Source organism: Quercus lobata, chromosome 9, assembly GCF_001633185.2.
Source record: "Quercus lobata isolate SW786 chromosome 9, ValleyOak3.0 Primary Assembly, whole genome shotgun sequence".
NCBI lineage: Eukaryota > Viridiplantae > Streptophyta > Magnoliopsida > Fagales > Fagaceae > Quercus > Quercus lobata.
The window spans coordinates 2,843,082-2,868,710 of record NC_044912.1 but is presented as its reverse complement, the minus strand read 5'-3'; the positions used below and the strand labels follow the sequence as shown (position 1 = coordinate 2,868,710).

Below are 25,629 nucleotides of genomic sequence, written 5' to 3'. Positions count from 1 at the left end.
TGTCTTCAATTGCCTTTTGTTTATCCAAGAAAAAAAATCTTCAACTTCCTCTCTAAATCCCCCTCCCCCTTCCTTTTTCTCTCTTTCAATGAACGCAAAGTGCTTTATCTTCTTGTCTATCCCAAGTGATTAAGTGCACATTGTATCAAAAGTATTATTTGAACCAAAATTATTGAAAAGCTAAGGCTACGTCACACATGATTTCCTACTCATGCAACTAATACTCCTTACCATTAAATGTGGAAACACGGATGTATCAGTCACTTCCTGAAAGTAGAATCTGTGCCCCAAACTTGCAGCGTTTACAAGATGATCGACTGCAGGAATTTAACAAAAAAATGATGAAAAAGAGAAAATGCAACAGAAGTTCGTTGATACAGTTGTATAAAACACAAGCTTATTTATGAAGTCAAACATCCTTACAAGTCACAACTCCATTGATCTGCCTATACTAATAGTAAAAGCCTTCTTATATGAGTGTGCATTAAAGTGATATCAGAATCCAAAAATACACCTCAGATAAGTGAAAGAAATTTCATAGGCTAATGAAATAAAGTGAAAGCATGTTTAGAATCATATATATACGACGACAAGAATTATCTCTAATTTACTACGTTGAAGTCTGTAATGCTTTGCAAGTGAAGACTAGTTTTTGCAACATTATCTTGTCATACTGGAATAGTTTGGTTAGTTAGATTATGGCTCTCAAGAATGTGTAGAGCAGAGAAATGATTCGAACTCAAGACCATCTACTTCGACACCATAATAAACTACCAATTGTTCCAAAAGTGTAGTTTGTCAGAAAAGGTTGAACATTGAAAAAAAAAAAGCTTGCCACATAACAATTTATAACTAACAAGCTAGGTTTTTGAGCATATAAGGCATGCCATATCAAAGTGTGCAAAGTGCACACTATGGTAAACAGAGCATCTGCTGGGAATGTGATGCCATGTAATATTGTTGTTGTGGTGAAGATACAAACTTGTTTTAATCAAAATTCAAGTAGCTCCATGTTATATGCAATTGTCAACATTCAACCAACACTTTTGAGCGAGACATACCACGCCCATAGAAGCTTATTGTCTCATTAACAAATCTCCTACAATCCTCTTCCTTGACAACATCTGTAGCTATAATTGTGATATGATTTGCACCAATTCGCCTTGCGTTCTTACTGATCACTCAGAGCCTTTTCTCTCTCCTGGCGATCAATAAAAGATTTGCCCTCCTCTTTGCATATTCATATGCAATTTGCTGCAATCACAGACAGCCAATATATAGCATGACCTTATTAAACCTATTTATCAGAGGAAAAAAAGGGCGAGAATCATAATGTTATTTGATTCAAATGAACCAATAATGTATTAGTAATGCATAACTCTTTTTGTGCTCATTATCTGTCAACCCATGTGTTAGCTTCTTAAAAGAAATAGCATTCTTGTCTTCTAATTCTTATATTCTTGCAATCCAAAAGAGTGGCGTCCCAGATGTCGGGAACTTGACTAAATTATAATGTGATTTTTAACTTCTCAAGGGGACAAAGTTCGAGTGTCCTGCTCTAAAAAATAACGACATATCACTCAATTAACTACCAGTTGCCCCAAAAATTTAAGCATAAATCTAATCACTTAACCATTGTTGTAATACTTTAACCACGTGTGGATCCCAACTTTCCTTAATAAGCCAATGCCATGTGAGATTTTTAGCTTTTTAAGAGATTTTTAACTTTTTAAATAGGAGATAGAGTGAGAAACTTTTTAAATAGGAGGTAGAGTTAAGATGGTTAGGGTTCAATGCCACCTACTTTTATACTATGATAAATTACCAATTGTCCCAAACTGAAAGTTTAAAGAATTAAGAAAGTTTGAATCTTATCATTTAATTATTATTCTCACACTATAGTAAGATGAGTACTTAAATCCCAAAATTTAAATATACAAGCCTCAACAGGTAAACTGCTGGATAAAGTTGGTATTAGGTTTAACTCTTTTCAAAGAATATGCTTATTACCATATGATCTTAATTAGAAACATAAACCCTGTGCCGAAAAATGATCCAATAACCAATTCTAATCATATATGATTTATGATTATAGATTAGTAATTGACTTATTCTCAGAAGGTCACCATCTTATTTGATACTTTTTTCACTGGATACATAATGATTGAACCCATGAAATCCATTGTTTTTTAATCATTAAGTCAAAACATCAATGGCTGAAATTTTAGTGCAGGCTCACTTCTTTATTCACTCCAAGAGACTTTACTATTTGTGAGACTACAAGAGACTTTACTTGAGATAAATGGAACCAATATACCCTGTTAGTTTGAAACTTAGTTCAGTAAGTTGTTGGATATTAATTTTCAACCATCTCACCTATCTTAATTTTGTTTATGAAGTCTCTTAAAGTTTTAACCAATTTGGCAATTCAACTGTCATCTCACCCATCTTACATGTGAAGCCTCCCATATTAATTTTTAACCAACTTAAGCATTTCAATTCATGACATCTCAACTTTCATATAAAAGCTATAAAAATAGTTTTAAAAAATGGAAAGTAATTTAAACATCAAGGAATATGCAAAATTTGAAAAAGAGAAATTTACCTCTCCTATTCCTGAGGAAGCTCCAGTGATAATGACCACTTTATCTTCCATATTTTCACTGTATATGGAGTTGTAGACCCACTCACAAGCATTGATGAAGCACAAAGTTGGCCATGCAACCAAACTTGCCGGAGGCACCACCCAAATCAATATTGTGTTAAAGGGAGCCATCACCAAAAAGCTTCAATTCACTCAAGAATTGCTATAGAGGAAGAGATTATTGCTTAGTTTGGTAGGTGAATTGAGAGAGATAAAGAAGCAAGAAAAGGAAGGAGAGCTTGAGGTTGACATATAGTGCTAGCTGCTCGATACCATGATTACATGCATAAAGGATGTGAGCACACGTGGTGGTTGCAAGCTCATTTTTTGACGAATGGAAGAGGTGTTTGGATTTTCCTGCATGAATTCTGATAGACCCTGTTGGTACTTTGTCGAATGTAACACCAAATAATTGAACCCCTGTCCACTTGAGTGACTCTTTATTACTTGCTACACAAAACCTTTGAATATCCATGTACAAGTAGTGGAGTTATTTATTCATGTGTAGATTTTCGTGTCCGATGGGCTCTCTCCTCTTTTCGATGGGCCGAAGTTAGAGTTTCAGTGCAAGAGCCTATTTTGGTTTTCAACTGTTATTAATGGACGAATGTGCCCCCTGGATCATGGCACAGATGATAACGACGTAGTATTGGCAGCCATCTTTTCAACGGAACTCGATTTCGTCCTAAGTCGAGTACTGTGTAAAACCACTACACCCATCAGACAGAGAGTATTTATAATGTTCAAAACATTATCTATACTACTATTTAATGGATTTCCCCTATTTGGGATTCTCATTTTTTTAGTTCAAAAAGCATATATATGGATACTAATTTCAGAAAATTTGTTTTATAAAATTATATTTTTTCACCTTAACAATATCATTGATTCTTTTAAGAATATTGTTATAGTTATAAATTTTTCTACAACATTTTTATAAACGGTTAATGTAGCAAATTTTTCTACAACATTTTAAACGCTGAGGACTGTGACCGTGCTTAGGTCAATGGGAGAACTATGGTGTCGGCGTGAGGGGGGATCTAATGTCTGTGGCAGCAGAGTTGGTTTCTATTCTCTACTCTGAACTCTCTCCACTCCAGTCTCTGTCTTAGTCTCTCTATCTCTCTCTTTTGACTTTCTTTTCTTTTCTTTTTTTTGGGACCCAAATAGGGCAATATCTACACAATTAAAGTGGGATTATGACACAATTAAACTCAAGTTATGTGAAAATAGCAACTAAAAAGTAACACATACAGTTTCATTACTTCTTTATTTTGGCCATAAAAAAAAAGTAACACAGACAGTAACAACCAAAGATATATTACACCCAATCGTATTCTAATTGATATATACCATATGACTACTTATTCCTAAGTCTATCTCTCTCTCAAAAAAAAAAAAAAAAAAAAAAAACCTTAGTAAGTCTAAGACAATAAATTCCACATCTTTATTTCTAGCAATTGATCAGTTGGCAAGTTGTGATCCATATGTTAGTGATGTACTAAACATAATTTATCACCTTAATGAGTTATAAAAATTTTTGTGTCTTTACTCATGTAATTTATTAATGTTATTTTCACATAAAGGTTGACTATTAAAGAATGCTATGGACACAATTTATTCCACAATTTTTTTTTACAACCTGTTAAGATATCAATTTTTTTTTTTTTTTTAGTGGTAGATAATTTCTTTCACATGGACTTACACTAAAACAAGTGTTTCTTTCTAGGCCAACTAAAATAAGCTGTTTCTCAAAAAAACTAAAAAAAGTACAAATATTTTGAAAATGATAATACAATAAGTACAAAAAAAATTATAAATAATATATATATATATATATATATATATATATAAATAATACACACACTCTATCAGAAAATCAAACCATTAAAAAAAATTATCTTTATGAAATAATTTATGCCTATGGCATATATTTGCATGCAATCATCATTAGAATTTGAAGATATTATATAAGAAATTCGTGTCTTTGCATGAAAATTAATGTTTGATTCTCCTATTAATTCAATTAAGAGCTATTGATTAACTATCTAATGGTTCAAAGTTCAAACCGAGCAATATCGTTATACTTTTTTTTTTCGCCCTTCAAATGGACCGTTCTATTAAACATCTTTTTTTTAAAAAAACGCGGCTATAGACCTGTAGGGCTATAGGCCTGGTTTGTAAATGCGGCTATGGGAACGTGGCTATATCCTATAGCTGTGTTTTTGGATTCTATAGCCGCGTTTTAAAAACGCGGCTATAGACCCCTTTTTTGTTTCCCACTAAAATGCAAGATATTTCATCTTTTGCTTGACAGGATATGTCTTTTGAATCACATTAAATGAATGTCTAATAGAAAAACTTGGCTCAAATGGGTTCGAAGGGGAATGATAACAAGAGAATTGAAGTTTAGAATAGCTTCACTTATTTGTTAATGGAAGGATGAAAATTGCATGAGTTCCAATCTAAAAGAATCTAAAGTAAAATTATATAGTCTTTTCAAGCATCTCATGATGAATTGATGTTATTCTACATAACTTCAACTTCTGGCTTCAACCAAGGTTGGACAACATAGATAGTTGTTTGAGAATTCACACTAAGTATATGTGAGAAATCTCATTCGCGCTGTGTGTGTGTGTGTGGGGGGGGGGGGGGGGGTGTTCAATATGTATCACTAGTGCTTAAGGGGAAAAAAGTCTCATTAGTTAAGTTATTGAAACCTTCATATTGCTCATATATGATGCAAATTGCGAAGTCATAAATTTTGAAGAAGGGGTTTCCCTTGAGTTTTAGATTACATTTTCTCTTCAAAACGGTTATGTCTAAAATCAACAATTGTTTTCAATTGCCTTTTGTTTATCCAAGGAAAAAAGGAAAAAAGAAAAAGAAAAAGAAAAGAGTCTTCAATTGCCTTTCTAAATCCCCCTTTCCCTTCCTTTTTCTCTCTTTCAATGAACACAGAGCTTTCTCTTCTCGTCCTATCCCAAGCAATATTTGGACACTTGCTATATCTGTAATGCAAAAAATCACATGAACTACATTACACATGAAAAATCAGTTAGACAATAAAAATCATCAATACATTAATTGAAGGGAAATATGTCAAGGTTTGATCACATGACATAATCCTTTGAAGAACTTGGGTGCATCATGACACAAGAATAAGTATTGTTTGAAATGATACCAAGATTTAGTATGTGTTTGGATACCACTTATTTTGCTGAAAATTGAAAACTTATTGCTGAAAACAATAAAAAAATAATTTCTAGGTTACTGTTCACTGCTGAAAATACTGTAGTTTTACCTTAATGCACTGTTCATGTCCCATGAACAGTGCAAGAGGTGCTAGTAAAAAAAAAAAAAAAGGCAAAAACGCAGATGTGATCCAAATGGACACTTAGATTTAGATGATGTCAACCAATTTTGAGTTTAAAAGTTTTGCAAGGTAAATATTTGATTTGATATTGAGAATTTCTCTAAAACAATTGTATTTTTAATATTTGTGGTGGGCCTTTTTGTGTCTTGGGCTAGATTGCTCCTGCTATGCCGCGGCCCTGTGATTCTAGGGTAGGAGAGTCAAGACTGGCCTAACTGAGACATAGCTTAGGGTAGCTTGTGCACAAGTTGCCCTCCTTGTGTTGACGCGTCTTGAGCATGTTCACGTGCTCACAATAGGAATAACTGTTACAAGTGTTATAGCAGAAAACACAATACAGCAAGAAAACTAAAGCACTTTAGCTAAAACATTTTTTGTTAACAACAATAATACATGAACAGTTCCACAAAGGAAAATATCACGACGTGGTTACGATAGAAATAAATTAATGGCAAGATATCAAGTTAGTCATTAATTAATTATGACAAAGGAAAAGAAGATTAGTCTGTTAGAGGAATTGGCTTGACTCTTTAGCAAATCCAAGTTTAAAAAGGGAAACAATCTCCAATGTGGTTGCAAGCTCATTTTTTGATGAATGGAAGAGGTGTTTGGATTTTCCTGCATGAATTCTGATAGACCCTGTTGGTACTTTGTCGAATGTAACACCAAATAATTGAACACCTGTCCACTTTTTTTTTTTTTAGAAAAACACCTGTCCACTTGAGTGACTCTCTTTATTACTTGCTGCGCAAAACCTTAGAATATCCATGTACAAGTAGTGGTGTTATTTATTCATGTGTAGATTTTCGTGTCCAATGGGCTCTCTCCTCTTTTCGATGGGCCGAAGTTAGAGTTTCAGTGCAAGAGCCTATTTTGGTTTTTAACTGTTATTAATGGACGAATCTGCCCCCTGGATCATGGCACAGACGATAACGACGTAGTATTGGTAGCGAACTTTTCAACGGAACTCGACTTCCTAGTAAGTCGAGTACTGTGTAAAACCACTGCTCCCGTCGGACAGAGAGTATTTACAATGTTCAAAATATTATCTATACTACTATTTAATGAATTTCTTTTATTTGGGATTCTCATTTTTTTAATTCAAAAGGTATAAATATATGGGTACTAATTTCAGAAATTTTGTTTTATAAAATTATATTTTTTCACCTTAACAATATCATTGATTCTTTTAAGAATATTGTTATAGTTATAAATTTTTCCACAATATTTTTATAACGGTTAATGTAGCAAATTTTTCTATATCATTTTAAACATTGAGGACTGTGACGGTGCTTAGGTCAGTGGGAGAACTATGGTGTTGGCGTGAGGGGGGATCTAAAGTCTGTGGCAGCAGCGTTGGTTTCTATTCTCTACTCTGAACTCTCTCCACTCCAGTCTCTGTCTTAGTCTCTCTATCTCTCTCTTTTGACTCTCTTTTCTTTTATTTTTTTTGGGACCCACATAGGGCAATATCTACACAATTAAAGTGGGATTATGACACAATTAAACTCAAGTTATGTGAAAATAGCAAATAAAAAGTAACACATACATTTTTATTACTTATTTATTTTGGCCATAAAAAAAAAGTAACACATACAGTAACAACCAAAGATATATTACACCCAATCGTATTCTAATTGGTATATACCATATGACTACTTATTCATAAGTCTATCTCTCTCTCTCTCTCTCAAAAAAAAAAAAAAAAAAAAAAAAAAAACTTAGTAAGTCTAAGACAATAAATTCCACATCTTTATTTCTAGCAATTGATCAGTTGGCAAGTTGTGATCCATATGTTAGTGATGTACTAAACATAATTTATCACCTTAATGAGTTATAAAAATTTTTGTGTCTTTACTCATGTAATTTATTAATGTTATTTTCACATAAAGGTTGACTATTAAAGAATGCTATGAACACAATTTATTCCACAATTTTTTTTTACAACCTGTTAAGATATCAATTTTTTTTTTTTTTTTGAGTGGTAGATAATTTCTTTCACATGGACTTACACTAAAACAAGTGTTTCTTTCTAGGCCAACTAAAATAAGCTGTTTCTCAAAAAAACTAAAAAAAGTACAAATATTTTGAAAATGATAATACAATAAGTACAAAAAAAAATTATAAATAATATATATATATATATATATAATACACACACTCTGTATCAGAAAATCAAACCACTAAAAAAAATTATCTTTATGAAATAATTTATGCCTATGGCATATTTGCATGCAATCATCATTAGAATTTGAAGATATTATATAAGAAATTCGTGTCTTTGCATGAAAATTAATGTTTGATTCTCCTATTAATTCAACTAGTCGCTAACCCGTGCGATGCACGGAAAAACTATTGGAAAATAAATTTAATCCTTTTTTTTGTTCTATTAAATTTAATTTTACTTTTATTCTTAGAAAATAAGAGTTTAGGTCTAATGATAAAAAAGCAATCATCATGTAACGGATGCAATAGATTAACATTTTATTGAAACTATAAAAAAAAGGGTATAACATCATTTTGAATAGTAAACATATAGTTTTATAACATCTTAAACTTTTTTTTTCTTAATGGCATAATGTGTTAGGATCACAAAAGAGTATGTGTAAAATCTAACTATGAAAAGTTGTTCTTAGAGGGTCAAAAATGCATTAATTTTGTTAAACAGCATAACTTCTATCACATCTTATAAGAACTTTACAAATTTATAGCATTTATCTTTTAGTTAAGGTTGTATTAGAGGATTGAAGTTCTTCTTAATTGGATGTGTTTACAGTTAATATTTACACACTTTTGTTTCAATGGCCAATTAACTTTTTACAAAATTGACCAAAATGACATTTTACACCGGTCAAAGTTTGCATCAAATTTTTCAATAATAATCAAAATAATAATAATAATAAACCATGTGACTTGCTTCAAAATTGTACATACCGTGTGTAATGCAATTGAGAAGGATACATATAAGTCAACTTTACATACATACTAAATAAAAAACCAAGATGCTGTCGAGAGAGTAAACGATGTCGTCTAGATGCGTAATAAAGAGGAGTAGAAGACCGTGTCTTTGCATGTTGGGCTGCCTAGAACCAACTGCAAGTGCAAGATGAACAATAGCAACCACAATAAATCACACCGTTTCATTATTAAGGATAAAAATCTAAGATTTTATAATTATTAGCATTTTTTAGTTCTTTCATGGTTTTCATTTTGCCCATTCGTGTTCAATCCATAAATGCAAATATAACTAAATTTTACCTTTTAAAAATCCATGAAAACAGAAGTTGTCACTTTTAAAATATGAAAAATGTTTTGTTTGAACCAAGTTCTTTCGCAACTTCTCAAAAAAAAAAAAAAAAAAAAAAAAAAGTTCTTTCCCAACTGCCATATATGCAAGAAGAGCAAACACACAATAAGGCAATGCAACTCAACCCCCAGATACCATGCATGTACAGATTAAAAATATATACAACTTATTTCAACCCCATTACAACTTTATTCTCCTTGATTATATCATATTCCAAATTCAAATGTAGCAATGAAAACATAAACTAAAGCAATAATATAGCACAGGACCAAACTCAATTGGTAGTGGAGGTTAGAGAGAATTTACTATGTTGCATAAGTAGAGAAGATTAAATTTCAATAACAAAATTTTATTCAGAAATTGAGTCCTAAATCTGAAAAAGCAAAACCCAAGATTCAGAGGGAAGAGAAAAAAGTTAATCCAAATCAAATTACACTAGGGAATTTAAACAAACACATAGAGGACAAACACAAAGATGTCAATAACAATGAACCAAAATTTTTATCCAAAATCACAGAATAAAGACAGTTAAAAAAATAAATAAATAAAAAAAAGAGATGAAGAGGTTTCGGTGGGACTAAGGGGCCATAAGCATAGACTTGTAGCAGGCACCGTTCAAGTCACTGCTACAAGCATGGTGTAATTTGGAAATTGCCTAAATTAAAACATGCAATGGTAAAACAATATAATAAAAACATGACAAAAGTTATACTATTGTTTTTTTTTTTTTTTTTTTTTTTAAACAATGCAATACAACAGCAGTAAGGGAAAGAAAAAGGAAATTTAGCCACCAAAACGACGCAAACAAAGAAGATTAAAAAAGAGAATCCCAAGAACTACAACTGAAAGGGGAAAACAAAAGAAGTCAGTTTTACCTGTAGCCGTTTCACTGGTTGGCGGTGGCAATAGGCTGGTTGATGGGGCTTGGGGACTAAGAATTTTCGTCATCTATGTTTGTAGAAATTGTTTCGGAGTTGTTGATGGGAAATAATCTTCAGATAGAATAGTGTGTCTCTAATTTATATAGGCAAATTGAACACAAACGTATTTAAAATTTCACTGAAACGGTTTATTTAATTAGTCAATCAAATGGATACAATTTTTTTTTTTTTTTAAATGTAATCATGTCATTAAATTATCAAGCCATGTGGCGCAATGAGAAGTGGTCAACAAAAAGCCAAACGTTTGCTATTAGTTATTATATATAAATATATAGATTAAGAGCTATTGATTAATTATCTAATGGTTCAAAGTTCAAACCGAGCAATATCGTTATACTTTTTTTTTTTTGCCCTTCAAATGGATCATTCTCTTAAACATCTTTTTTTTTTTTAATTTTTGCTGAGATTCTCTTAAAAATTTTTGATCTTTCAAACACATAAATTGAAATTTCTCTACCTTATGTAAAGGTTGTTAGGAAAAAAAAAAAAAAGAGAACGTGGTTATAGGTTTGAACTTTAGCCGCGGTTATAAAAACGCGGCTATAGGGAATGTGGCTATATACAATAGCTGCGTTTTTGGGTTCTATTGCCGCGTTTAGACCCCTTTTTTGTTTCCCACTAAAATGCAAGATATTTCATCTTCTGCTTGATAGGATATGTCTTTTGAGTCACATTAAATAAATGTCTAATAGAAAAACTTGGCTCAAATGGGTTCGAAGGGGAATAATAAGAAGAGAATTGAAGTTTAGAATAGCTTCACTTATTTGTTAATGGAAGGATGAAAATTGCATGAGTTCCAATCTAAAAGAATCTAAAGTAAAATTATATAGTCTTTTCAAGCATGTCATGGTGAATTTATGTTATTCTACATAACTTCAACTTCTGGCTTCAACCAAGGTTGGACAACATAGATAGTTGCTTGAGAATTCACACTAAGTATATATGAGAAATCTCATTCGCGCTTTTTTGTGTGTGTGTGTGTGGTGTCAATATGTATCGCTAGTGCTTAAGGGGAAAAAAGTCTCATTAGTTAAGTTATTGAAACCTTCATATTGCTCATGATGCAAATTGCAAAGTCATAAATTTTGAAGAAGGGGTTTCCCTTGAGTTTTAGATTACATTTTCAATCTTCAAAACGGTTATGTCTAAAATCAACAATTGTTTTCAATTGCCTTTTATTTATCCAAGGAAAAAAAAAAAAGAGTTTCAATGAACACAGAGCTTTCTCTTCTCGTCCTATCCCAAGCAATATTTAGACACTTGCTATATCTGTAATGCAGAAAATCACATGAACTACATTACACATGAAAAATCAGTTAGACAATAAAAATCATCAATACATTAATTGAAGGGAAATATGTCAAGGTTTGATCACATGACATAATCCTTTGACCTTTGAAGAACTTGGGCGCATCATGACACAAGAATAAGTATTGTTTGAAATGATACCAAGATTTAGTATGTGTTTGGATACCACTTATTTTGCTAAAAATTGAAAACTTATTGCTGAAAACAATAAAAAAATAATTTCTAGGTTACTGTTCACTGCTGAAAACATTGTAGTTTTGCCTTAATGCACTGTTCATGTTCCATGAATAGTGCAAGAGGCGCTAGTCAAAAAAAAAAAAAAAGGCAAAAACGCAGACGTGATCTAAATGGACACTTAGATTTAGCTGATGCCAACCAATTTTGAGTTTAAAAGTTTTGCAAGGTAAATATTTGATTCGATATTGAGAATTTCTCTAAAACAATTGTATTTTTAATATTTGTGGTGGGCTATTTTGTGTCTTAGGCTGGATTGCTCCTGCTGTGCCCACTACAAGAATTTTGGTCTTTTGCGACCAATGTTTTAGTGACGACCAAAAAGTCGTCACTATTAGGCACACATTAGCGACGATAATATATGATCATCGCTAATAAGTGCATAGTAGTGACAATACTAAGGTAGTCGCTAATAAGTCGTCGCTAATGCCATGGAGGGAATTTTATTTACTTTTGGAAAATGTAGGGAAACTTTTAGTGACGACAATAAATTTTATAGTGACGACATTCCCGTCGCTAAAATAAGATTTATTTTAACGACGACATCTATCGTCGCTAATAATCATTTTTAGTGACAACCTTGTGTGTCGTCGCTGATATGTGGCAAAAAATATATAGTAAATATATTATATACATGCTTTCTTTATCAGCGACGACACATTGGTCATCACTAATAGAAGGCTATTAGCAACAATATAACTTGTCATCACTGATAGTCACCTTTTAGCAATGACACAACATGTCGTCACAAATATATCTACCAAAATATGATGTAGGGAAAAATTTTCACTCTCAAAAAGTGGTGGGAATTAATGGAGGGAAGTAGATTATATATTATTGACAAATTAGGTCATCGCTATTAGAGATCTTTTAATGACGACAAAGATTGTCGTCACTAATATGTGGCCAAAATAATTTTGATATAATATGATTTTTTTTTTATCATATCCTCCAAATGCCTCTTAAAATATTTAAAATGACACAAATTCCTTTAAAATATTTGAAATGATTAAAATACCATTAACCTCGTTAAAATGACCGAAATACCCCCAAATTAATACAATAACCAAAATGACCTTGAAACCTCTAAAGTAATTATCAAATATGTTAAATAAATAAAAACAAAGAGACAAGGAGGGCTTGTTGCTTCAAAATACTCTCAAATCATAATTTTACCCATTTGAAACTTGAAATCGATAAAATAACAAAAATCAATAATGTTTTGATTTCACTCAAAATTAATACTAACCAATAGCCATACTTATCGAAATGCGAATCATATCGTGAATCAATATTTTATTATTATGTATCATGTATTGTAAGATACATAAATACTTAATATAGATACATATATATATATGAATGGTATATTCATTATAAAATCATAATATATTCAACTAATAAACAATTTAATCATCAATTATGTAATAATATTTAGCAAAATAACTAAATAAATCAAATTGACATATATTTATAACATATATATTCAAATTGATTAAACCCAGAAGTGATAATACATGATATATGAGCCAAAATAATAGTTTTTTTCATCATCTTGCCTAATTAACTCTATCTAAGTCAATATTAACATCATGTTCATCATTTTGCAAAATCATTTCTTCTTTAAGATTTGCTAACAATTATGCCAATACCCAATAACCCACTAAAAACCTTCCCACTTAACCTAGTTTCACCAAATCTAGCGGTCTCGGGACCATCTATTAAGTTTGACTAGATTTGACCAACTTTAACTAAACTTTGACTGCACATTTCTCTAAATCCAATCGTCTGATTGTAACCATAATTTACCATAATTAACCTTTCAGTACATTCTTCAAATCTGACGGTCGGATTCCAGATCTAAGTATGGTGTAGGGGTGTTAAATGGGTGGGTTTAAGGAATGCAAATCCTCTATACCACTTTTTGTGTACCACTTTATGTTCCACTAATCACATCTTACCATGTGTATGATTGCTTTCCATTTTAAACTTCAATTATTTTATAAGGAGAGTAAAATAAAAACATGGCAAATAGTAATTGGTGGAACATAGATTGCTACATAACAAGTAGTACTGAAGATTTGGACTCAAGTTTGGGTGGGTTTAGGGTGGGCATAATTGGGTTGGGTATAAAATTCATTTACTCATTAAAACCTATTTAACTAATTGCTTCTAACTCAAACCCAACCCAACTCAATTATTATGGGTAAACCCCAACCCACCAAATTACCCAATTATCAAAATTACCAAAATGCCCCTAAAGTGTAAACGACCAAAGTATTCTAAAATCTTAAAAAATGACCAAAATACCTCAAAACCTCAAAATTAACAAAATAAACTTGAAACCAACAAAATGACCAAAATACCCCCGAACCCCAAAAAATGACCAAAATACCCCCCAAAACCTTAAAATTACCAAAATACCCCAAAAACCCAAAAAATGACCAAAATACCCCTGAAACCTAAAAATGACCAAAATACCCCCAAAACCTTAAAAATGACCAAAAAAACCCCTAAAACCCAAAAGTGACCAAAATACTCCTAAAACTTAAAAATGACCAAAATACCCCCAAAGCCCAAAAAAATGACCAAAACACCTCCGAAACCTAAAAAGTTACCAAAATATCTCTAAAACCTAAAAAATGACCAAAATAACCTCGAAGCCTAAAAATTGACCAAAATAACATCGAAATCTAAAAATGACCAAAATACCCCCAAAACCTTAAAAATGGCCAAAATAACCCTGAAGCCTAAAAATTGACCAAAATAACCTAGAAACCTAAAAATGACCAATATACCCCCTAAACCTAAAAAATGATTTAAATACCCTCGAAATGTAAAAATTAACTGAAATACCCTTGAAACAAAAAAAAAAGACCAAAATACCCCTGAAACCTAAATATGACCAAAATAACTCCTAAACCTTAAAATGACCAAAATATCATCAAAATCTAAAAAATGGCCAAAATACCCCGAAACCTATAAAATGACAAAAATGCCCCTTAAACCTGTAAGTTGATAAAAATACACCCTAAACCTAAAAAACTACCAAAATCCTTCCTAAAACTAAAAAATGACCAAAATACTCCCTAAACATAAAAAAATGACCAAAATACCCCCTAAACCTAAAAAATGACTAAGATACCCCGGAAACCTAAAGAATGATTGAAATATCCCCAAAACTTGAAAAGTGATTAAAAGACCTCCAAAACTTAGAAAATTGCCGAAAATAGCCCCAAAATCTAAAAGTTAACAAAACACCCCTAAAACCTAAAAAATTAGTGATAGTCCCTCGAAACCTACAAAATGACTGAAATGCTCTTAGAACCTTTAATTTAATGAAAATACCCTCGAAACGTCCAAAATACCCCAAACCCCTACTTTGGTAATTTTAGAGGCTTCGGGTGTATTTTGTTCATCTTATAGGATTAGTGGTATGTTGGTCATTTTAAATATTTTAAGGGGTATTTTGTTCGTTTTATAGGTTTAGAGGTATTTTGGTCGTTTTAGAAGTTTCAGGGTATTTTTGGTAATTTTAGAGGTTTTAGGTTGTTTATGGCCATTTTAGAGATTTTGGGTTTATTTGGGTCATTTCAAAGGTTTAGGGGTATTTTTGTCACTTTATAGGTTTGAGGGTATTTTGGTCATTTTTTAGGTTTCAGGGGGTATTTTGGTCATTTTTAAGGTTTAGACGGTATTTTGGTCATTTTATAGTTTTGGGGGTATTTTGGTCATTTTTAGGTTTTGAGATTATTTTCGTCAATTTTTTGGCTTCAGGGTTATTTTGGTCATTTTTTAGGTTCCGAATGGTATTTTGGTCATTTTTAAGTTTCTAGATTATTTTGATCAATTTTTAGGCTTCAGGGTTATTTTGGCCATTTTTTAGGCTTCACAGGTATTTTTGTAATTTTTAGGTTTCGGGGGTATTTTGGTCATTTTTTGGGTTTCAAGTGGTATTTTGGTCATTTTTTGGTCTTTAGGTTATTTCGGTAAATTTTTAGGCTTCAGGGTTATTTTGACCATTTTTTAGGTTTTAGGGGTATTTTGGTAATTTTCAGGTTTCAAGGTTATTTTGGTCAATTTTTAGGCTTTGAGGTTATTTCCGCCATTTTTTTTAGATTTCTAGGGTATTTTGGTCATTTTCTAAGTTTCGGAGGGTATTTTGGTCATTTTTTGGGTTTTTGGGGTATTTTGGTAATTTTTATGTTTCAGGGATATTTTGGTCTTTTTTGGGTTTTAGGGGTATTTTGGTCATTTTTAGGTTTTTGGGGTATTTTAGTCTTTTTATTTTTTTTAGCGATATTTTGGTACTTTTTAGGTTTTAGGGGTATTTTGGTCATTTTTTGGGTTTCGAGGGGTATTTTGGTCATTTTTGGTTTTTAAGGGTATTTTGGTAATTTTGTAGGTTTTGGGGTTATTTTGGTAATTTTTAGGTTTTAGGGTATTTTGGTCATTTTTTAGGTGTAAGGGGTATTTTGGTCTTTTTCAAGGTTTTAGGGGTATTTTGGTTATTTTTAGATTTAGGTGTTATTTTGGTCATTTTTTAGGGTATGTTTGGTAACTTTTTTTTTCCCTTATTTTCTGTTTGCAAAAACAATTTTCTATTTTTGAGACTAAAAAACTTGTTTGATAACCCAAAATAGACAGAAAACAAAATTTTTCTCAAAACTCAATTTGTGAAAAAAAAAAAACTAAAAACATGTAAAAGGTTGTTCTTAGTTTCTAATTTTTAAAAGTCAATGAAAACACGCATTTAATTTAATAAATCTATCTCATTTAATGAGTTAGCATTAGAGTTGAAATCTTAGTAACAAAATATTTTAGTATTTTCTATTTTTTTTTTCTTCAAAAAACTATCTTTTTAATTTTAGCTAACCAAACATGTTTTTTATTTCAAAAATACAAGAATTTTTTTTTTATTTATATTCCCCAAAACAAGTTTTTGAAAATAGAAAATAAAAACTATCACCAAACATAACCTTAGGTTGAGGTGGTATTTTGGTAATTTTCGTGGTTTTGGGGTATTTTTAGTGGTTTTGAGGTATTTTAGTGTTGGGTGATTTGTTGAAATGATACTTGGATTATAATTGGGTCTAATTAGGTACCCAATTAAAACCCAATAAAGATTGCTTTTAATTGGGTGGGTTTGGGTCTCATTTAAGTAGGTGGGTTTGGGTGGGCGAATGGTTTGGGTTGATTTTGCCACCCCTAAACTATGGCTATGGCGTGTGATGGACATGTGTCATGTACCTGCATGGCAAAAAGCTTTGATTGGCTCTGTTCTCTTAATTTGACCATCCAGTTATTCTCAAATTTCGCCAACAACAATATTTGGATATTCTCTTCCAATCGAATGATCAAGATTTAAATATGAATTGGAGCATGATGAACACATGCCATGTGACTCCATGAAGATTTGGTTAGTCTTGTTCTTGTAACCTGACCATCTCATTAAAATTATGTTTCACAAAGTACTTCCTTTAAAGCTATATTTTCCCCTTGACGACACATGGGAGTGGTAGGAGTAGTTCAAAGTACTACCTTTAAAATTATATTTTCCATAAAAAGTACTAATTTTCAAAATTTAATGTATAAAGGGAAGATACTGGTAGGTGCTCCTCTGGATCAAACATTAGATTTTCGTTTTATCTTGACATTAACTCTTTCTAATCATGGGTTTTTCAAATGGTTTTCAAACTAAAGCTATTTTTGTTTTTTCCTCCAAAACCAAAGTCATCAATATCTAAACATGTATTCTTGATGCATGTAAGATATCAAGATACCCTTGAAAATGATGAAAACACCCCTAAATCTCAAATTACCAAAATACCCTTGAAATCTCTTGTGGGAGGACTTTCGTCTCGGTCCCCAATCAGGTATTGTTCACTTTGGGGTGCACACACTACGATACACCCTTCCTTAGGCCAAAGGCTTATAAGGCAAGGATGGGAGGCGTCTCTCCCTAATGTGGGTAGGGGTGGCAATTTTTATCCATATCCATGAACCCGCCCATTATCCACCTTATTTAGATAAGTCTTAACCCAACCCATTTGAGTATTTGGGTTAAATGGATAAAGACCCATTTGGTTATTTAATTAGATGGGTCTAAATGGATAAATCCACTAATACCCACTAAACCCATCTAAAATTTAAAATTAAATAATCCCACTAAACCCTTATAAAATCTAAAACTAAATAAACACTATATCATCTAAATTTCAAAGCCCAAACATTCAGCCCTCAGTCTCACTCTCCCTCAGATTTTCTCAGTATACAAACACTTTCCCAAATACTTTAACAGAAAAGAAATCCAACTACATTTGCTCCGCCTCCGACCTCGCCTAGTCCTCTGACTCCCCCTACATCTGCTCTGCCTTCGACTACCGCACTCTCCGCATCACTGTCCATCCACCATAGAAACTCGATTTTCAGGATGAGAAAGCAAAAGTTTTCAAATCAATGGAAGTTTCGCCCAAAGCCCTGCCATCTCAGCGTCGAGTAGTGCCATGTTGTAGAAGACCTCGATCCCGTACAACCTACAGTAATCGATCTTGTTCTTGATCGCTTTCAATAGGTAGTGACCTTCGACCGGGTTTTTGCAAGGTTTCGGAGACGAATCAGTAGTGAGCAAGACTCGGGGTTTATTCAAAGATTTTGGGGCTGAGAGAGTAGGGTTTGTTTGGGTTGGGTTTCTCTTCGGGTTCATTGTCGACGAGGATCTTAGTGATGTCGAAAGTGGCGTAGTTGTTGGACTGGTTATCAGACTTGGTTTCGGGTTGGGCTTCTTCGAGGACGTGGTGGGGCTCCACGCATCGCCCATGAGAGTAGAGGTGGTCGCGGAGCTCGTTGAAGTCTTGCTCTGGGGTTCCGAATTTACTGGCTCCGATAGTGCCACGTAGGAAGACGACCGTCAAGAAGAGGCAGAGGAACATGACGGTGTCGTTTCGAGCCACGCTAAAAAACTGGATTAAATCAAATGCAGATTTCATTTTTGAGAAAATTAGGGAAAAACTATATTTCAGAGTTTAGATTAAAGATTGTTTGTTTGCTTAAAAGATTGTTTGATTAGCTAGGTATGGGTCTGGGTGAGGAAAAGTTCTGTTTGGTTTGTGAGAAAGTTTGGGAAAATAAATGAAAATGAAGTGGTTGATGTTGTTATAAAGCTAAAAGATTTTAATCCGATTTTTAAGGGTCCTGTTTGGTTTTTGAGAAATTTTGTAGCTGCTAACTTAACTAGAAATCTAGTAACAAGTTTTTTATTTATTTGGGTCATATTGGGTTAAATGGGTGGGTTATTAATTAAATGGGTCGGGTGGGTAATGGATAATTAATCTATATATAAATGGGTCATAAATGGATAAATGAATAATTACACACCCAACCCATTTAGGACCCAACCCATTTGTGACCCAACCCGCCCATTTGCCACCCCTAAATGTGGGGATTGAGCAAATTCGTGAGGGTGGGACGTAGGTCGATCCTTACCCATCCCAAAGCGAATGATACTTGATTGGGGGTCGAGATGAAAGTCCTCCCACATCTTTAATAACTAAAAATACCCTAAAACCTCTAAAATAACAAAAAAAATACTCCTGAAACCTCCAAAATTACCAAAAATACTCCCAAAACCTCTAAAATGACCAAAATACACTCGAAATCTCTAAAATAATAAAAATTCTCTGAAATCTCTAAAATGACCAAAATACCCTTCAAACATCTAAAATTACCAAAATATACTGAAATTTCCAAAATACCAAAATACTCCTTAACTACTTAAATGACCAAAATTGTCATTTTAGAGGTCTCAAGGTATTTTTGGTCATTTGAGAGGTTTTGGGGTATTTTGATCATTTTATTGATTTCAAGGTGTTTTTTATTTATTTAGAGGTTTCAGAGTATTTTCTCATTCTATAGGATTTGAGGGCATTTTTTTTTTTTGTCATTTTAGCAATTTCAAGGGTATATTAATTATTTTAGAGTTATTTTTGTGTATTTTGGTCATTTTGTGGTTTTGTGGTATTTTTGCTAATTCTAGTGGTTTTAGAGGTATTTTAGTCATTTTAGAAGTTTTGGGAGTATCTTGGTCATTTTACAAGTTAAGGGGCATTTTTTTTGTCATTTCAAAGATTTCGGGAGTATTTTGGTCATTTTAGAGGTTTCCAATGGGTACTTTGGTCTTTTTTTTTTTGCTTAGGGGTTTATTAGTCATTTTTAAGGTTTAGGGGTATTTTGGTCATTCTCTTGAAAAAAATCAAATTTTTAGATACACATTCCAACCGACTCTTTATATTTTCTCTATCTTATTTAAATATTATTTCTTCATTCTTTTTTTATTATTTTCAAATTCTAGATAACTATATTTTTTAAATCTCCAATGGTGTAATTTTCATGCAATATTTATTTGTTATTTTTAATAAAATCTATGTTAGTCTTGTGCAAATTCTTTGGAATTTTTATTTAATTTAAAATTTATCAAATTTTCCTATATTTTAGGAATGAGTTTATCCATTAATTCTTCCCTAAAAAATTCACTAGTTTTTAAATTTTTATCTGTTAATTATGAATATTCATTAACTTATCATTATCTCTTTTCTATTTATTTTAATAAAAATACACCATCTAATCTTAATTTAAGATATTATTATTTTAATTCATTAAATTCTAATTAATTTTTCTTTTAAAAATATTTACCGTAATTACTCCATTAGTCATTTTTTATTTTTTATTTTTGTTTTGAGGAACATTTTAGTGATTAGTATTTTTTTTATAAAGAAAAAGTATATCATTAATTTTTAATAAAAGACAAACTTATCAAGTTATAATCATTTAGTCCACACGTTTCTTTCATTAAAAAAAAGGTTCAAAATAAGTCCCATTTTAGTCACAAAAAGCCCCCACTCACCACTTCAAAATTTTCAGCCTCCCACTTAATTTTTTTTTTTTTCAGATTTCCCGCTTCTTTTTAGTCTCATTTTCTGCCTCATCCCACATTTTCCTGATACAAAGTTACCCTTTTTTCCAGATTTCCCACTTCTTTTTTTCAGATTTCCCCCTATTCTTTCAGTGTAACTATCTTCTCTTCTCTTCATTTTCCGATTGATTATATATATATATATATATATATATATATATATTTATATATTGATATTTCATTGTAGAACAATAACAACAACTACAAGTACTTCAGGTATTGGCTTTAAGAAGACCGATGTTCCACAGGATTTTAGACTATGAAGATGAATTCTTTGCTTCCCTCGTGCTCATTCTCGAAACTCACAATTTCCGCACCACAGGTTTGAGCTTCCTCCTTTTCCAACCCCACCTCCTTTTTGCTTGTTTTCCATAATTATATATTTTTTTAATTTAATTTTTTTTTTTTATGAATTCACTATCAATAGCTACGTGCTACTGAATATTATTGCTTTTCTAGAATATATAATAGATAATATGTAGAGTTGTATAGGTGTTTTGGTTGCCAACGCCCCAACCTTTGTCCTAGAGCTGTATACAATTTGGATAAAGCATATGGAGAAAAATCTAAGATAAAAGCATTACAAGGCGTGAATGTGTTGATTCTGTTGCGAACTTGTTTTGAGAGATAGGCTGCGTTAATGCAATGCTATCATTTGTGTATTGATGTTGTCAATTTTATCCCTAAGCTAAAAATCAAGAAGAATTTCGTTGGTATCGAATGCTACCAAACCCATGTCTCATTTTTTATTTTCCTAAATGGGGTTCACTGGGGCAACAGGCTTTAGATGAAATGGCATCTCTTGTACTTGAGAGAATAGTGTAAGACCCATTGGTGTTTGTGTAAATTACAAAGAATGTTGTACCCAGTGTACAAAACTTCCACTTTTACAGGGTTTAAGAGAGATGATTAGTAGGCAGCCTTACCTTATCCCTAATTTTATTTGGAGAGCTAGTTTGATGAGCTTTTGAAGGTGGAAATACTAGTTGAAAATACGTTATAATATTTTATTTGGAACTTATTGATTAGGTAGGTCCACTTCAATAAAAAATTTTAATCCCCATAGCCACTCAAACAGAGTTAATTATATAGCTTTCTTTTTGCTTTTGCATTTTGCTTAACACTTACGTTGTACAGCTAACCCAATTTTGAGACTACACTCTATAATCATCTAACCATCATTCTAAAATTTGAAATGTATAAAATTTTTAGTCAATATAGGCCTCAAATCACATAGTCCACCTTATTTTCCTAAGTACAAAAGTATTGAGCTAGAACTGATGCTTCACATGTCTTATTTTCCTTTCCACCACTTTTGCTTTTTTACATTATCTTTAATTGTATGTCTATTTGTAATTGCTATCACAAATGGTTTGATCTTTGGCATATGTGGGTGTGAGTGTAGTGTTAACTATAAATTTGTGCAAGTAATGTGAGCATGTGCCTTTTGCTTACCAAGTGTTTGATAAATTGTCTCTATGAGTTATGAGTTTTGGTTTCTTAATTTGTTGTTGTGGTCATTGTTTATATGAGATTAAGGGTTTCATTTCTTGTTTTTAATATGAATAAAGTCTCAAAGCATTTGGGCTAGTATTAAAACTATAGCAATTTTCTTTTGGGATCCTAAATCTATCATGGACAGACTTGAGTCAGCTGCAATACGTGATTTTTAATAAATTATAGAAAAATCATTTTGAACTGAATTTTTTGTGGTACCTTGTATACATATAGGGTCATGTTCCCTTAAAATTTCAAATCAATCGAATAATGTTTCATGGACCAAACCATTTTTACAAGATGGCTGACCTGCTATGTAGTGAAACTAAAAGTACAACAACCCCTCTCACCTTTGTATCACTTTGAGTTAATTTTGTGGTTTTTATTTTTGATTTTGGTTAAATACATACTAATGTTTTAATTATTACCATACTGATATATGGGCTTAAAGTGCTTGAATCTGTCAAAATAAATGCAAGCCTTTGAAATTCCTTCTATTTGAATAAAGAATGCCTACTATGAGGCATACAAATTTTATGTCATAATGGTAAAGATGTTTAAATTTTGATTCTTAACAGACATGAATGTCTTTATATGTGGATTAACTTGCATGCAATACAATTCTATGTTGATGGAAAATGGGGATATGATGAATCTAAACATCATGTGACTGGTGATTATGGGATTGTGTACACGCTACATCTGTCTACAGATGACATGGATGTTGATAATGATGCATTTTTGGCATGTGGTGAGTCAGATATACCATATGCTTGAAATCATGATTACCATGATACTTTGGCCCTTCTCGTTGTCTTTTTATATTTTGTTATGATTCTGATGGAAGTTAGAAATTTTAGCGATATCTATGTCTCTGTGGGCTTGACTTGAGGAGTTGTTTGAACTTTAGTGTTCTTAATACCCAGCCAAGCTTTGCTTATTTGAAACCTATGAGCCTAGGAAGCAAGTTTTTATTTGGTATCTACTTCTTTTTCATTATATTACATTAGAATTTCATGTGTTGTATATATTTAATTACTGTATTAATAAATTCCTTATAAATTAAACTCATTTTTTACAGGCTAAGCATTCTTTGCTGGTGGTGAGTTTTGATTTTTTTTTGAAGAGCCGTGTGTTTGGCTTGAGCATAGTAAGTGCTTTCTATTTAATACTTGTAAAATTCTAAGGTGGTTTACATTAGAATTTCATAACTGTTTTGTGTTGGGTTGTTGAGTGTGAGCAAGCGGGTGGCTTGCATGGTGATATAAGGTGCTTACATTGATATTGGGAGTGTTGATTGTTTTGCGTATTTTTGAATGACTATTTTGCACAGATTTTTTCTCCCCCCACCCCACCTTAAAGTTCCTTGGTGAAAGCCATCTTGATGTTGGTAATTTTGCTTAATAAGCAAGTGAAGAAAAAATAAAAATATTTGGTTCTAAGATTCTATTTTTGGATTTCCCCCCTATTTTGATTTTGTTTATGATATCAAGGTGTCTTGGTTTTTTTTGGCTTTAGTTGTTTTACCAACAAGATCACATACATTTTGGATTAGTGATATTCCTATATTTTCTGTCTATTAGTTGGTAATGCTACATGGTCTATTTAATTATCACGTTCACAGTATTCACCAGCTAGTTCTTCAATATTGATCTACTAAACATGTTAATAGTATAATGTTTAAATTTGATGGTGGTGCGGTAGGCTGTTGAAGTGATAAGCATAGTGAATTCACAATATTTACCAGCTAGTTCTTTAAAGAAAAAATGCTAGTACCACAAATATGCTAATAGAATGCTAGTACCACATTGCTCTTTTTGTCATACTATTCTACTAAATATGCTAATAGAATAATGTTTAAATTTGATGTAGTGCAGTAGGCTGTTGAAGTGACAAATAAAGTGAATTCATAGGTTGAAAAGACATGCATTTAACTATACCGGTATATGTTCATTAAAAAACATAGCTTACTCGAAAAAAGTGGATTAGTTTTATTCTTTCACTCTTGAGTTCTAAATGTAACCACTTCCCATGTCATTCCTCTCTCACAATATTTCCACCTATTTTAGTATGAGTGTGTAGAACTAATCGAGAATTACTTTGAGGTTCTTGTCAATTTCTCCATTTATATATAAAAATATGGTATAGAATCTAATTTTATATTATTTCTTGCTTTTTTGGACATATCTAACTCATGTAATAATTTATTACATTTTTTTTTTGGGTAGCATTCTATGAACAATAAAGGACTTAAATTGTATATTGAATTGTGTATTGTACATGGTAGGGAAAAAACATTAATTATCTCTCATTTTTTTTTTGTTTGGGATGTTGGGATTCAACATATCTATTGTCTTTTTGTTATTCTCCAAAAGAAAGATTCTCCTATGATGCTAGACTATTATCTTTTTGGTTTGGGGAGTAGAAGAAAGAATTATGTTTTTTTTTTTTAAATTATTTTTTTTATTAACAATCTATTTGTGTCTCCATTTAAATTCTTTTGCTTTAAGTTCATGATATGTTTTTTAGATGAGTGATATTTCGTATGTATTAATGATTTTTCATTTGCTTTAAATTCTTTTACTTTAATTTCTTTACAAATATCTTTTGATATGTTCTTTGTTATGATTGTTAATTTGGACTTATTTCTTTAGGAGAATGAGTCTTGATGTAGATTAAGTTTTGTTAAATGCATAAAGCTTTCGTATCTTCTTAGTTATGGTATTTTTGAAAAATATAAATGTTAAAATTTTACTTGGATGTGAAAATTATTTAGTAAGCATTTTTGTCATCTATTTTAGTTGACCTTTACATTGGTTTATGCTCTTTATTTCAGGTCAAAATGTCACATGCCTTGGGTTATAGATGATGTCGAGGGGAGATATATTTCATTGCAACAAGTTTTAGCTTGGTTGCATATCTTCATGAGGAATTCGTTATCATTTGATTAATATTTGAGTGAATAGATTCGAACTTATATTGTGTACATGATATTGAACTTGGGTATTATTTTCCCTTATTAGTAGTTATTGATTGAGTAGTTGTTATGCTTATATGAGTATTTGTGATTAAAAATTTGTGATGTGTATAGGGTTGGGGTTTGTTATTTCCCAACAGGTACTCATGTAAAATTCAAAATGTTAATTTTAAAGAAAAATCCAAAAAAAAAAAAAAAATTGTAAAATGTTATTAGCGACGACAATGTCGTTGCTAATATTTTTATCATATCATTAGTAATGACAAACAATATCATCACTAATATGCAATTTTTAGTGATGACATGTTTATGGTCACTAATATATCATTATCTGTGACGACATCAAGTGCCATCGCTAGTAATGACATATTAGC

The 25,629-nt window shown here is 31.7% G+C and overlaps 1 protein-coding gene and 1 long non-coding RNA gene across 3 annotated transcripts; one reads left to right on the top strand and one right to left on the bottom strand.

The window, feature by feature from the left end:
- Nucleotides 1–18,104: 18,104 nt before the first annotated feature.
- Nucleotides 18,105–18,799, bottom strand: LOC115960049 (xyloglucan 6-xylosyltransferase 1-like). The gene is given in 3 exon segments (XM_031078743.1): nucleotides 18,105–18,236; nucleotides 18,238–18,529; nucleotides 18,576–18,799. Coding segments are annotated over 3 exon segments (648 nt in total).
- A 1,924-nt stretch (nucleotides 18,800–20,723) lies between these two features.
- On the top strand, nucleotides 20,724–25,331 carry LOC115960943. 2 transcript variants are annotated; one of them, XR_004085253.1, is made up of 4 exons: nucleotides 20,724–20,875; nucleotides 20,998–21,103; nucleotides 23,360–23,428; nucleotides 25,115–25,331. It is a non-coding gene; the product is annotated as an uncharacterized LOC115960943 (long non-coding RNA). The 2 variants fall into 2 exon arrangements; XR_004085254.1 differs by having other exon boundaries at nucleotides 20,969–21,103.
- Nucleotides 25,332–25,629: the final 298 nt, after the last annotated feature.